Source organism: Adiantum capillus-veneris, chromosome 13, assembly GCF_014529385.1.
Source record: "Adiantum capillus-veneris isolate H3 chromosome 13, ASM1452938v2, whole genome shotgun sequence".
NCBI lineage: Eukaryota > Viridiplantae > Streptophyta > Polypodiopsida > Polypodiales > Pteridaceae > Adiantum > Adiantum capillus-veneris.
The window spans coordinates 12,303,825-12,317,772 of NC_140943.1; the positions used below are offsets into that span (position 1 = coordinate 12,303,825).

The following is a 13,948-nucleotide window of genomic DNA, read 5'->3' on the forward strand; positions in this document are numbered from 1 at the left end:
GCCTCTACTCCATCTGACTCTCCACCCATGCCGGAGCACTTTGAGGTATTTGAGGATTTACCATTTGCAGAGCTTCCATCAGGATGGTTGCAGGAAGAGTATGTTGATTTCAACATTGATCAGACGCCAGCTCATAATGTCCAGAAGCTCACAGAGGCGGCACGGTCTTCTCTCCCTGACGCAGCCTCGCCCACTCCACCGCCTGACCAAGTCAGAGAGGTCAACCTAGGCGGCCCTGACAACCATCAGCCCATCTTGTTAGCCACTTGGTTATGGGATCACCCCGCTCTACTCGACCTGCTAATCTCTTTCGTGCGCTCTTTCAAGGATGTGTTTGCTTGGTCTTACCACGATTTGGAAGGAATCCCAGCAGAGCTAAGAGTCCACACAATTCCTCTGGTTGAGGGGGCTAAGCCGGTCAGAGGACGGGCTTACAAACTGAATCCCAAGTATCCAGAAGCAGTCAAAATCGAGTTGGAAAAAATGCAAGAAGCAAGTATTATTGTACCAGTAGAGCACTCAGAATGGTTGTCCCCTATGGTTATTGCCCCAAAGAAGCAATCCAACAAAATTCGAGTTTGCGTCGACTACCGGGCTCTGAATAAGGTCACGATCCTGGATGGATTTCCGACACCTTTCACTGAGAGAGTCCTCGAAGATGTCGCTGGCCATGTACTGTATAGTTTTATGGACGGGTTCAATGGCTAATATCAGTTAGGAATACATCCTGACGACCAAATCAAAACAGCTTTTGTGACTCCCTGGGGTATTTTCATCTACACTAGAATGTCTTTTGGGCTTAAAAATGCACCGCCTTCTTTCAATCGCATAGTATATCTCATCTTTTGTCCTCTACTTACTGATCACCTTCGCATATTCATGGACGACTTTTCCACCTTCTCGGGTGCTCAATGTTCGACCCCGGTAGAAAATCTAAAGGAGCATTTTGCTCAGCTCTCTGCAATCTTCCTCAAGTGCAGAGAGGCACGTTTGAAGCTCAATCCGAACAAGTGTCATTTTTTGGTCACCTAGGGCACACTGTTGGGCCATGTGGTGTCTGCTCAAGGTTTAGCACCTGACCCAGAGAAGATAGTGGCCATCTTGAAGTTACCTCCTCCCATAAATCCCAAAGGTGTTCAGAGCTTTGTGGGCCACACCGGCTATCATCGCAGGTTTATACGTATGTATGCATAGGTGGCTCAACCATTGACCCGGCTCACCAGTGCTGCTGTTCCCTTCCAGTGGTCAACACCTGAGGCCGAAGCATTTGCATACCTCAAAAAACGCCTCACTGAAGCGCCTATTCTAGTTGCCCCGGATTGGGCCCTACCTTTTCATGTGCATACAGATGCCAGTCTGTTGGCTGTGGGTGTTGTGCTGACTCAACCTAGCAAAGAATTCAACTTGGATCGCCCTGTACATTTGCAAGTCGCCTGCTCACCAAAGCAGAGCGCAACTATAGCACCACAGAGAGGGAAGGTTTGGCTATAGTGTATGCTCTACAAAAATTTCGTCACTATTTGCTAGGGGTCCACTTCACAATTATTACTGATCACCATGCCTTGCGCTATCTGCTTAATAAGCCACAGGTCGCAGGTCGAGTATGGCGATGGCTCCTCCTATTCCAAGAGTTTGATTTTGAAGTGGTACTCCGTCCGGGTAAGCATCATGTAATGGCTGACCACCTCTCTCGAATTCATGCAGGTGAAGAAGCTACCGGGATTGCGGATGACTTTCCAGATAGCAGTCTTTTTAAAATCGGTACAACACCGGAATGGTACGGCGAGGTCTTACATTTTCTATCTACTGGGCTGTACCCAGAGAAGGCTTCTCCACTGCAGAAGAGATTGCTGTTGAAGTCCAGGCCTTTCACTCTGATTGGGGGCCAGCTCTACAAATCGGGACCAGATGGTGTTCTGAAGCGTTGTGTCTCGCCTCATGAGGTGGAGCATATTCTGGAGGATGCCCACAATGGTCCCACTGGTGGCCATTACCATGGTCACATCACTGCCCAGAAGATTCTACAGAGTGGTCTATGGTGGCCCTATGTTTTTAAGGATGCAATAGCATATTCTAAGGTTTGTGATGTGTGCCAGCACTGTGGGCCAAAGCCAAGTAAGCAATCCAACCGTCCTCTGCAGGTCTCGATGGCGTGGCTACCTTTTGAGAGATGGGGCTTGGACTTTGTGGGTCCAATATATCCCCCGACTCAACCAAGTAATCGCAAATATCTGCTAGTGGCTACAGACTATGCAACAAAGTGGACGGAGGTACTAGCGACAGTAGATTGCACTGGCAATACAGTAGCCAAATTTTTATATGAAAATATTTTATGCAGATTTGGATGTCCCTTAGAGATCACCAATGATAGGGGCAGTCATTTTGTCAATGACATGATCTCCGTTTTGCTGGCCAATTACAAGATTTTTCACCGCAAGTCATGCTCTTATTACCCTAGAGCCGATGGGCAGGCCGAGTCGTGGGCTCAGGCTGTGCACAGTACTCTTTGGGCATACCGCACATCTTTCAAAGCAACAACAAATCACACGCCTTTTCAACTCGCTTTCGGTTTGGAAGCCATAGCTCCATTTGAGTTCAACTCCGGATCCCCTAGGGTGGGCAGTCTGCGTGCAAGTTGGGGAATGGAAGCTGCTTCTATATCCCGTCTTACCTTATTGGATGAAAGCCGCCTTTTAGCTTCTCATGCTCTGCAAGCGGATCAACTTCGTCGCAAAGCGTGGCATGATCGCCACCTCAGAAAGCCGAAAATAACGCAATGCACACTGGTGCTACTCTATCAGGCAAAATATTTGGAAAAAGCAAAGAAGTTGGTTCCAGCTTGGCAAGGGCCCTTCGTGGTGGAAGAGATTTTACCACAGGGGGCAGTCCAGTTAGTCACTCTAGAAGGTGTCCCACTGCCTCTGGTAAATGGCTCCAGAATCAAGTGCTATTACTCTAAGTAAGCAATCTGCAGCATTTCGCAATATGTTGGTTCAAATATCCCAACTACCTTTCCACCACCAAAACGGGAGGTTCTGTTATGTCTCAATCTCTGCTAGGTTTGTAGAAGTTTCCATCTTTCAGTTTGAAGTATCATTTCCCACTCAGCCTCGGTAATTGGGTATTGTCTTCAACTTCTTACAATCCAATCACTCTTTCTCTAATTGTTCTATCATCAGTGTTATCTCACATTTGCACTAAGGTATTTCCAGTTAAGCTCCTAGTCTCTTTGGTGATCTTTTCTTTAAGGTTACTACCTCCTCTCAAGGTCTGCCACATATAAGTAGCTTGTCAGTAAAGATTTGGTAAGTAAGTTCTTAGCCTTGGCCTTGCTTGGCCTTCGTCGAAAATGGCTGAGCATTGTTCCCACTGTGGTCACAATGGGCAAAATTCAAGGACATGCTTGTATCAAGCAACGGTAAACTCTTTGCTGTATGCCTCTCTGCAAGGTGTGCAAAGTGATGTATGGTATCCTCACCGGAGGGGCACAGCTCAAATTTTCTTCTTCAGCATTGGCTGCCAATCATCCCATTTGTCCAATTAGTCTCCATCCCCTATCTCTTAAATTCGCCCTCCTCTGCTCTCTCCACATTCGGCTCCCTTCCCTCCCACATTCGCCCAGGCCCTCCCATATTTCCCAATTCGTCCCTCTCTCCCATCCCAATTCGACCCTGCCCATTTCGCCCCCTATGCATCCCAAATTCGCCCTCTGGTCCTATCCGCCCTCCTAATTAGCCCTCTCCCTCCCAATATCCCCTTCCCTCCCAATTCGTCCCTTTTCATAGCTGCAGGCTGCAAGAATTTGGGCCTGTGAAATTCACCCTCCTCTGCCTGGATTCGCCCCTGCCTATATTGGATTCGCCTCAGCCCCTTGTAAAATTCGCCCATCCTTCATAATTCGCCCCTATTCAATTTCCCCTACCCAGTTGCACTACTTTCGCCCCTACCCTATACCCTCCCACTCTAGCCCCTACCCTCTGCTTTCGCCCCTACCCTCTACCCTCCCACTTTCGCCCCTACCCAGTTCTCCTCGCCCCTACCCTCTACCCTCCCACTCTCGCCCCTACCCTCTACCCCTCGCCCCTACCCTCTACCCCTCGCCCTTTCTTATTAATTTCGCCCCTACCTAACTTACTCGCCTCAGCCCTAACTTCTTCGCCTATTTCCTCTTGATTCGCCCCTATACCCAATCCTCAGTAAATCCTCTCGCCCAGCCCCACAATAAATCGCACCAAGTCCCCTTCTGTCCAAAGGCTGCCTAGCCAAATCCAAATCGGTTCTATACTCCGCCTTGGTCTGCGTCTGTCTGATCGTGGTGCTTTTCATCAACAGGTCTACTCAACTGCTCACTGTTTGTCATCCACCCGACCTCACCATGGCAGGAGGTAGCAAGCAACAGGAGAAACAGCCAGAAGGAAGTAGCAAGAAAAAGGTAGAGTTGAAGAAGGGAAAGCTCTGGTTGCAGAATCAGAGAGCGAAGCAGAGGAAGTATCTGCAAGCAGCAACCATGGCATAGATGACTTTACCTCCAGTGACCCAAGTGATGAGAGCTACAAAGCAGACTCAGCAGCATCTGATGATTCAGATGTAAATTCCAAGTCAGATGCTTCCAATTATCAGGAGGAACATTCAAAAGTGGCTCAGAAAAAAGAAAAGCAGCTAATCATCACTCATGAAATCAAGAGGCCTACTTCTTCGAAAAATCGCACAACATTCTCATTAAATTTTCATATGCAGCATCCTCGACCATCTCTCAGTGAGGTGCTTTCGACTGCTCAGCTACGGACTCTGGGCCTCACAGCATTGGCTGATGCAGATTTACCTGATACGGTTCCAACAGAGCTGATACATCACCTGTTGAAAGACTTTCCAAAGGTCCGGGGCCACAAGCTAACAGCTACAAGGCTTGGCCATGCCATGGGTATGACCAACTTTCCAGCTGTGAAGTCTACTACTCGCACTTTCTCTTTGCTGTCCAAGGATGCGACAATTCAAGCATGTCAAGAGCTATTGAGTTAGGATCACCCAAATTATGAGCGAAACAGACGGCTTCTCGCAATCTTCAGGTATTACTTTCTGGCTCGAGATGCCAAAGAAGACAAGGAAAAAACTGATCTTCTCACTACATTTTCCCACTGCGACGGGCTATACTATTTAATCCACACTATCCCTTGTGGATTCCACCAGATTCTCTTCAGCTCTTTGCAATCTAGGGCTAAAAGATTTCGGGCCCAAGTGCAGTCTGTGCAGTTAAGTTTTAAATGTTTTGCGGCACCTCTCTTGGCATGGGTCATAAACATACCTATTAACCCAAATGAAGTGGATGAGGAGCAGGGAACCTCGAAAGGGAAAAGGAAAACCGTGAGCATGCAGGTTGACCCCACAATCACCAAGAAAAAGAAGATCAAGGCGAAAGTGGTGAAGGATATAGTGAAGTCTCTACTCTCCTTGACAATTTCTGAGAGCCAACAGACTAGGGTACATTTTCAGCGTCCCACGTCTACTTCTACCCCTGGTTCTGCTGTGCCGGCGCCAGTGTCTACTGCCGCTCCTCAGGACAGGATGGTCACTTCACCCATACAGGATTCTCTTCCTTCTTCTCCCATCTTCACTCATACACCGGTCAACATATCTCTCTCTCCACCTACAACAACAATCTTAGAGGCACCTACTACAGCAGCTGTACCTACTTCTAGCTCACCGGCTGTGCCACATGTGCGCCCTCCAGCATCACATGCATCTGAGGAATCTTCAAGTATGGCCGACTCCACTTCTCTGTTTCAGCTTTCAGAGAAGTTACTTCAGGACTCCAGAGCTGCTATTGCCACCATCGAGCTAGGCACAGAGCAGCTAGCTGCAACACACCAGCGTCACTCCGCCACATATGTAGCTATGGAGGGATCTCTGCGCATTGCAGAGAGTGCCATCGCAGATCGAGATGCAACGATTTTTGCACTACAGCAAGCATTGAAGATAAAGTCAAGGATTATTGATGACCTAAAAGCACAAGTGCAGGGATTTCAAGAAATGCTTATGTATGGTAAAGGCCTACCCAGGCTCCTGTGGGATATGGATGGACTGGGCCAGGGATACAGGTCCAGAATCCAGCAAGGCTGTGCAGTACCAGCAGGTCCCTCTCAGCCCTCTCAGCAATTCATGGGACACTACCCAGCTGGTCCCTCTCAGCCTTCTCATCAGTTCATGGGACACTACCCACAGCCCCAGTTCCAGTACTTTGCTCAGCAGGGGTCTCAGGTCCATATGCCACCCATGCAGAGCCAGAGTGTTCCTTGCTGTGACGGTGTTGCTGGTGCACACCGCCATGGTTGTGTTACTAGGCGTCCGGAGTTCACTTCAGGACAAGTGCTTCCATCCGCTGTGCAACAGATGGCTGCTCAAACCACAGGAAGCCAGGTTATGCAGAGCACAGTCCAGCAACCACATCGTTACACAATCGATCTGATGGCGCCTCCCGATCCGGATACTTATGGGGCAGCAGTGGCGACGACACTTTCCCTTGGGTGACAGGACTGTGCTCTTGCCCAACCTTTCATTGTACATATAGTTACTTTTGCAGTTTCATTCAGTGTTTGGCTCACCGAGACGGTGACCAGTCTTGTGGCGGGCAACCTGTAGCAGGCTACAGTGTCACTGCTACAGGACACAGTTACAGTTAGTACAGTTGGTCTGGTCTGTTCACACTGGACGGACACTCTGGGCAGACACGTGGCAGGGATACGGATGGTGGCCTAGTGGACATGTGGCCAGGTCACACTTAGCTGGCTGACATTTATGAGCCGTTGGTGGCTCTTTATGATTGTATATATGAGTAGTAGCCGTTGAGTCATTATCATTATCTTGTACGTAGTCGTCTAGAGAGAGTCTTACACAGAGCACTGCTTCACCATCCCGGCACATCTGAGCCTCGACACCCCATTTGTACTTGTGAGTCCTGGGCTGGAGCTGAGTGTGCTGCCACGCCAAAGTCTGTACATGGTTCTTTGAGCTAGTCGAGTCCACATGTTCGGGTCCACTGTTGTGTCTCTGTTGTTATCCATTATTTCTGTGTTCCATTCTGTTTGAGAGAGTTTTCATTTGTTTGAGTGAGATTGTCACGCACATTGCACTGAGGGGCACCCACACTGTAGAGAGCACGACACATTATCCGCGCTACAATGATCAAGACGTGATTTCTCACAAGCATGATGATTTGCATGATCAAGATGTGATTTCTCACAAGCATGATGAGTTGCATGAAGATGATGTGATTGTTCACAAGGAAGATGTGTTAGTGGATGCTTTTTCTAGCGAAACTAACCTCGTTGTAGATTCAATCAATCACGAAGATCCGATCTTGGCTTTCGAGTCGAGGTCCAAAGAACCCCCACAGGACGATTCGATCCTTCGGGAAGAACCGATCTTGGCTCTCGAGCCTTGGTCCAAAGAGCCCTCACAGGAAGTACTATGTGTTCGCATGATTGATACGCACGCATTGTTCGAGTGTTTCATTCGTGATCGTTTCCTGTATTTTTGTCAGCATCGTTATGTGATCCCTTTTCCTAGGCATGACATATTGTATGTTGAGCACGTTTCTCTCATGGATGAACACGAATGTATGCGGATTGTTCATGAAAAGCTGAAAAGTTTGTATGTAAGGAAGTCGCATTCCATGTCTCTTCCTTGGCATGACACAGTTTCCGAACGAGCACATGATAGTATGAGAACCAAGCATGGGCATTTCAATTGTGATTTGCCACAGTTGATTGATTTCGATCAAACAGAAAAGATTCGATCTCATTGTTTGCATGTGTTTGATGAACGGGTTGTCACTCCGTCTAATTGTTCATCTACATTGCATGCATAGTCTTTAGAGAAGACAAGATTTTTTTCCTTCACTTTACATGGAATGGGTATGTTCATGGTTTTGTGTTGGAGATGGTTTCAGGAATTTTCAGCCATGGAGATTCTTGAAGAAGAAGGAAGCAAGACTCTAGACGAAGTTGAAGCAAGGAAGGAGATTCAGAAGACTTTGTGTCGCTTTCGGCGTTGCCCAAAGAAGCAAAGCGTTGTAGACCTTTATGAAGTTCAAAGTACCGCACGACCCCCACATCAGAGTTGGCCGGCGAAGAGTCCCTTCCAGGATTCCGGATGCTATTGGCAATCTCCCTCAACGCCATACAGTTCGGTACCAGTACCTCACTTTGAAAAGGAGGGGATGTCACGTGACACATCCCAACCATATGTGTCCGTGGACAAGCTACACTATAGCAGGGTTCCCGTCAGTCAAGTCAGTTTAGATTAGCAGTGATCTCGCACTTTTGTGAGTCTATTCGTAGACCGTGCATGCCCAGTCACTTAGCATAGATGCATATCCTCCGGTTGCATACAACATGATCATCGGAATTCCCATTAGAATCCATTAGCATCAGTTAGGGGAATTTTCCAGTGCATTTAGCATATTTTCCTATTTCCGGTTATTTTCACTTATGATTTTTAAGTGACTTTCCAACAAAAGTAGGTAGGGAAATTTTGCTAAGTTAATATATAAGCAAACCCAAGTTAGCACTTTCTGGCAGAAGAGGCAGCAGCAGCTTCCCGCTCAACAGGCAACTTCTCAATAGTATCCCCTCAAGCACCTTGGCGTTTTTGGAAATCCCATCCTCGCCCACCTTCAAGATCTTGCGTTTTCAACCTTGCCTCGATCGTCAACACCACCAGCACCCTAGCGCTAGCAGATTATGCCATCGCCAGCAGATTCATAAGCATTGCTAGCGTTTTCCCCAAATCAGCCCATCAGCGTTTTTAGTTTTCTGTCCCAGATCAGCATTAGCGTTTTTGCAAGCATCAGAGCACATCAGTGTTTTTGAGATTCAGCCCTAATCTGCAGCAGAGACGTAGCGTTTTCAGCCTATGACACCGTAGCAGATCAGCCACAGATTGGTTGCAGAAGTCCCTTCATTTTCAGCCAAGAAAACGCAGCCAAAACAGTCATTTTCAGCCACCGAACAGTCCCGAATTTCAACGATTAGAAGATCACAGATTTCAGCCATCAAATCGTCGTCGTCATCACCGTCGTCGTCGTCGGCATAGTCCCATTGCATCAGTCCATTGCATACGCATTGTACACCTTTGTGCAATCAAAGTAGACCACTCTCGCCGACGAGAGTGGGGCCTTCGGAGGAAGGTTTTACAAGCTCTCGGGTGTCGTATCTCTTCTCTCTCCTTCTCTCAGTCTCATTCACTTGCACGCACAATATCCACTCACTTTGTTCGTGAACATAGCACCCTCTACAAGACGGAAGGCCCTCTCCTTCCCTAAGAACTAAAAGGAACCTTGAGCAATAAAGATCACTAATCTTGAGAAAATACAACATTCATTCCGCTGCACCTAACAGACGATGTCGATGACGACGATGCGGATGCTGAAATCTGCGTTTTCCGGGCTGAATCTGCTAACTACGCAGGATCTGACCGTGCGACAAGGATCTGCTGCGGGAAGGTGAGATCTGCGAGATCCGCGGGTTCTACTGTAGGTATCGACTGCTGAAAACTGAAAACGCTGATACTAACTGAGGTCTTGTCGCGAAGATCTGCAAAAACGTTGATGGTCTCAGGCTGATGCAAAAACGCTAGGGCTGAAAACTGCTATCTGCTTTGGAATCTGCTAACGCTAGGAATCTGCTGTCTTTTGTTGGGAATTTGCTAACGCTAGGGCTGATCTGCTGTCTACCTTCGCCGGGAATCTACAAATGCAAAAACGCTGGCTGATCTGATGCAAAAACGCTAGGCCTTCTGGTGAGTGAAAACGCTAGAGTTGTCGCGCGGGGGGGGGGGGGGGGGGGGGGGTCTTGTTGAGAAGTTGCCTAATGAACACCGGTTCCTGCTGCCTCTTCTGCCAGAAAGTGCTAGCGCTAGGTTTCCATATATACAAACTTAGTAAATTTGCCCTACCTAGTTCCCAGCAAAAGTCACTTAAAATCTAATGAGTGAAAAATGTCAAAAATAGGGAAAATAGCTTCTGAGCATTGGAAAATACTCCTGATGGATTATGATGGTAATGATGATGATCATGATGTGTGCAACCAGAGGATATGTATCTAATCTAAGTGTCTGGACATACACGGTCTGCGAACAGACCCACAAAAGTGCCACATCACTTCCTATTCAAGACTGACTTGACTGAACTAAATCCTGGTCATGCTGTAGCTTGTCCACGGACACGTAGGGTTGGATGTGTCACGTGACACCTGTACAGAGAGGTTATCATGCTCTCTTGTTCCTGCTTTGGAGTAGCAATTAGCTACTCCTAATCTTGTACAAAGAGGCTCTTGCCTCGGCATTTAAGCATTGAACCCATAAAATTGTACATCATTCATTTGATCAGCCCACTAGAGGGGCATTACCACTGTATAAGCTCAACCTCCAGTGCATAGAGAGCAGGGAAAGGGAGCAGTTAATAACTTTGGTCCCTGCAACAATCCACCACACCTCGCAAAAAGAGCCCAGCGCAAGATTAAAACGCCCTCTCTCTCTCTCTCTCTCTCTCTCTCTCTCTCTCTCTCTCTCTCTCTCTCTCTCTCTCTCTCTCTCTCTCTCTCTCTCTCTCTCTCTCTCTCTCTCTCTCTCTCTGTGGAAAGTGGCCAGAAATGTGCCAAGTGGCACTCATGCATGGTTTTCCCGCTTTGTACCTACCGGTCTAAAAATATCTCAATCAGTTGCTCAATTGACATAGCGGCAGAGTAATAAAATGTTCCTCTTGTCATTCCGGAGCTATGACGCGAACACATTTCAAGGTCCAAAAATAGTAACTCCCTAAATTTTAGGGATCACTTCCATTGCATTTTCTCTGGTCTTTTGACCATCTTTCAACATTGTGACCGCATTTAAAAATGCAAGGAAACGGAACCCAGAAAGGTCTGCAGCTTTACGCTCTGAAAACTGACGAAAAAGGAATTGAAATTGAGAGCTCGTCTCTCAGATTGCCTAGCGGGAAGGAAACGACCATCAAGTCTAAGATCTAGAACGGAGGGGTTTTCTCTAGTTCTTGAGCTTGTAAAAAGATTCCCCCTGAATAAAGATTCTCTCGAAGGGAGAGACCAGCCCATCTTCTGGCCCCCAATACTGTGTCGATCTTCTCCCTTGTCTCTTTCGCTCTTATTCGCAGCTTATTGATTATCCGTGTGTGCTCCCGTTTGTGACAACTTTCAAGTCAAGGGCTCATAGCGCCCTTTAAATCCGGACCTCTGTAACTTGTCTTCTTGATGGAGCACCATGGAAACAAGCTCCTCCGAAGTCAAATCTTTGACAATGTCCTCTTCTCTTTATCTCTCTGTATCCCTTGGAAAGTTGGCGTTTCATCTCCCAACCTACTCCGTAAGGGCAAGGAGGATTCACTAAGTGAAAGGAACCAAAGAAGTCGTACCGATTTTCGAAAATGCTCCATTAGAAGGAATCTGGCGCAGATCCGTTAATTAGCACAAAATCTGGCGCAGATCATTGTGATGGGCAACAATGCGACGAGTTGAGAGAGGAAGGCAGCAAACAAAAAGCGTGATCACAGGTGGTGGGCGAACAGGAAGGTGGCAAGCACTGCAGCTCGCATAGGAGCCAGGCCAGCCAGTGCCGTGAGGATCTGGCCAGAAGAAAGATTTTTTTAAAAAGTGAAGTGCACATGTCAAGCACTAACGGGCAGGGTATGAGCTCGTTAGAGCGATGACCCTTACTCTACACGCAATGGCACGGGTTCGAATTCAACTTTTAAATCGTGGTTTTTGTCTCATTGTATAACAAGGAAAGGATGTAGTGGAATCTATGGAGATTCCGGGCAATAAAATGAAAGAGCTGCCCGTAGGTGCCAAGTAGTGGTGTGATAACTGATCTATCTCACACCTCCATCACCCAACGCGCCTAATCATCTCCATCTAAATACTTGCTTAAATTGGAATTAAGAATAATCAATGCAAACAAGGGATTGGATGTGTCGTATAATGTCGAAAGCATTCCATGAATGATAATCACATCCATCTACAAGAGCAAACATGAAAGGTTCTTTGTTCTTACAATTGTTGATCCTCAAATTGTACTATCCTCGAGTTGGTGGTCAATCCAAGCCTCCAAATGCTGATCCCAAACTGATAAGCACAATCAACTGCACTAGAGAGATGCTCAACGTTCCCTTGTCTCAAGAGGAAATAAAGTTGTTAATGGAACATGGACAAACAAGATTAACACCCAATGATTCTTAAAGGTCATACGTTCACTGGCTGCCTTTATCCTTTCTTTTGACTTTTATCCTTGAATACCAGGAATTGAGTTCAAGGAGCAATGTCCTTATATACAGTACAACAATCTTGTTCTTTTGTCCTTTTTCTCCACATAAAATGGAGAGCAAGTTAGATGCTTACTTTAGCTTCTTTGTTTGAGGCAGAGCCTGCTGAAAGGAACATTCATTACTAGAAGCTCTTGGCTGATTAAAATTGCAATTTGCAGGGCATGTAATATGTATATGTAGTACTCTTGCTTTCACGGAGTGCCAATAGACTGTAGCTCTACAGCAACAATTGCTTACTCCATCATTCTTGGAATTCTTATCATGAACATCCACTTTCATATTCTTAATCATCTCTACTCATTAAGAGTCTTTGAGAAAATAAGAGGTGCCTAATGATTTTAGTATGGAAAAGTTTGCGAGTATTCAAAGTATTAAGAGCTTCAAAATGCAGAGTAACAACACTTGAATAGTTCCTTTCATTGGAGCATTGCTTGATATTACTATTCCTTATATGACACTCCGTTCTGTAAGGCCTTTAAGCAGGCAGTATAAGCTCTCCCTTAACAGAAAGACACAAATTAAAATGTAACTTAAAGCTTTCTATATGCGAAAAAAACTCCACCATATAGTTTCAGCATATGTAATGAATGATGTATCCGTCCAGTCATATAGGTCAATTTCGGCCTCCAAAGGACGTTAATAGACTTTCTTTCCTTCTCTGTGAAAGCTGGAGCAGGAAACCCAGATTCACACCAACTTCCTAAGAGGTTAAAAACTACAACAAAAATGGAGCTCTTCCTCCACCACCTGCCAACAGGGTAAGTCACCGAGCTCGATGTTTTCTTAGCCATGATTCAGTTGTGGGATGGGGTGCAAAGGTATCAAAAAAAGCCCAGCCAAAGGTTTACAATCATGAAAGCAATGAGATTACTACCACCAATGTAGGAAGACATGATCTTAGTAGTTTCCATGTAGCTTTCAAGATCATGGAATGCCTAAAGAGCTGCATTAATGGAGATAAATGACTTATTATTGGCTACCAGTGATGCAGCAAGCCATGCTATTGTCTTGTTGAAATATGCATGAAAGAGCTTCTACTGTGATGGCAAAGTTGAGAAGAAGCCGAGAGTTGTAAGCTCGTACCTGCGGTTGCGCTGCAGAGGTAGACAATGACGCTGCAAGCTAGGCAGAAGAGACAGCGGCACTTTGATAACACCGGCTAGGCCTACTGCCATCACTAAGCACAACTGTACGAGTCAATTTTACATTTCCTATGAGCAAGCCGCAAGGGCCCAAGGGGGTTTCTCATGGGGGGGCGTGCCATGCACAAGGGCTTCTTAACAAGGTAATGAACTTGAGCATTGTTGGGATTGCCGAGTACTACCATGTGCTTAAAGCAATGCAAACACAGTATATTCAAGATGGCCCCACCAAAAGTTCATGTCGTGTGCTCAAAGTAAAGCATGCACAAAGTATATTCTAGTATATTTTTGGTTTGACTAGGTGGAACTACATATAATATATGTATGTTGCTAGAAATTAAAAATTGTGAGAGGAGAAATGTGTAACATCTATATTTTAAGGCATCATTAAATATCACAAGTGCTTAGGAGTTACAAATTCTTGGTAGGAATTGAGGTTGAAATAAAAATGCTTCTTATGTTATTTTCTCGCTTA

General features: G+C 46.3%; 1 protein-coding gene across 6 annotated transcripts in view; it reads right to left on the minus strand.

Annotated features, from left to right (window-relative positions):
- The window catches only part of LOC147443608 (uncharacterized), a 118,080-nt gene extending 104,432 nt beyond the window's left edge, over positions 1–13,648 (minus strand). The window contains exon 1 of one of the 6 annotated variants that reach the window (XM_086526419.1): positions 13,415–13,647. In XM_086526419.1, coding sequence (XP_086382545.1) covers positions 13,415–13,506 — 92 coding nt within the window. In that variant the 5' untranslated portion in view covers positions 13,507–13,647. Of the gene's footprint in view, positions 1–13,414 lie in introns of all 6 variants that reach the window. The other 5 variants (XM_086526424.1, XM_086526420.1, XM_086526423.1 and 2 more) reach the window with 5 other exon arrangements.
- Positions 13,649–13,948: the final 300 nt, after the last annotated feature.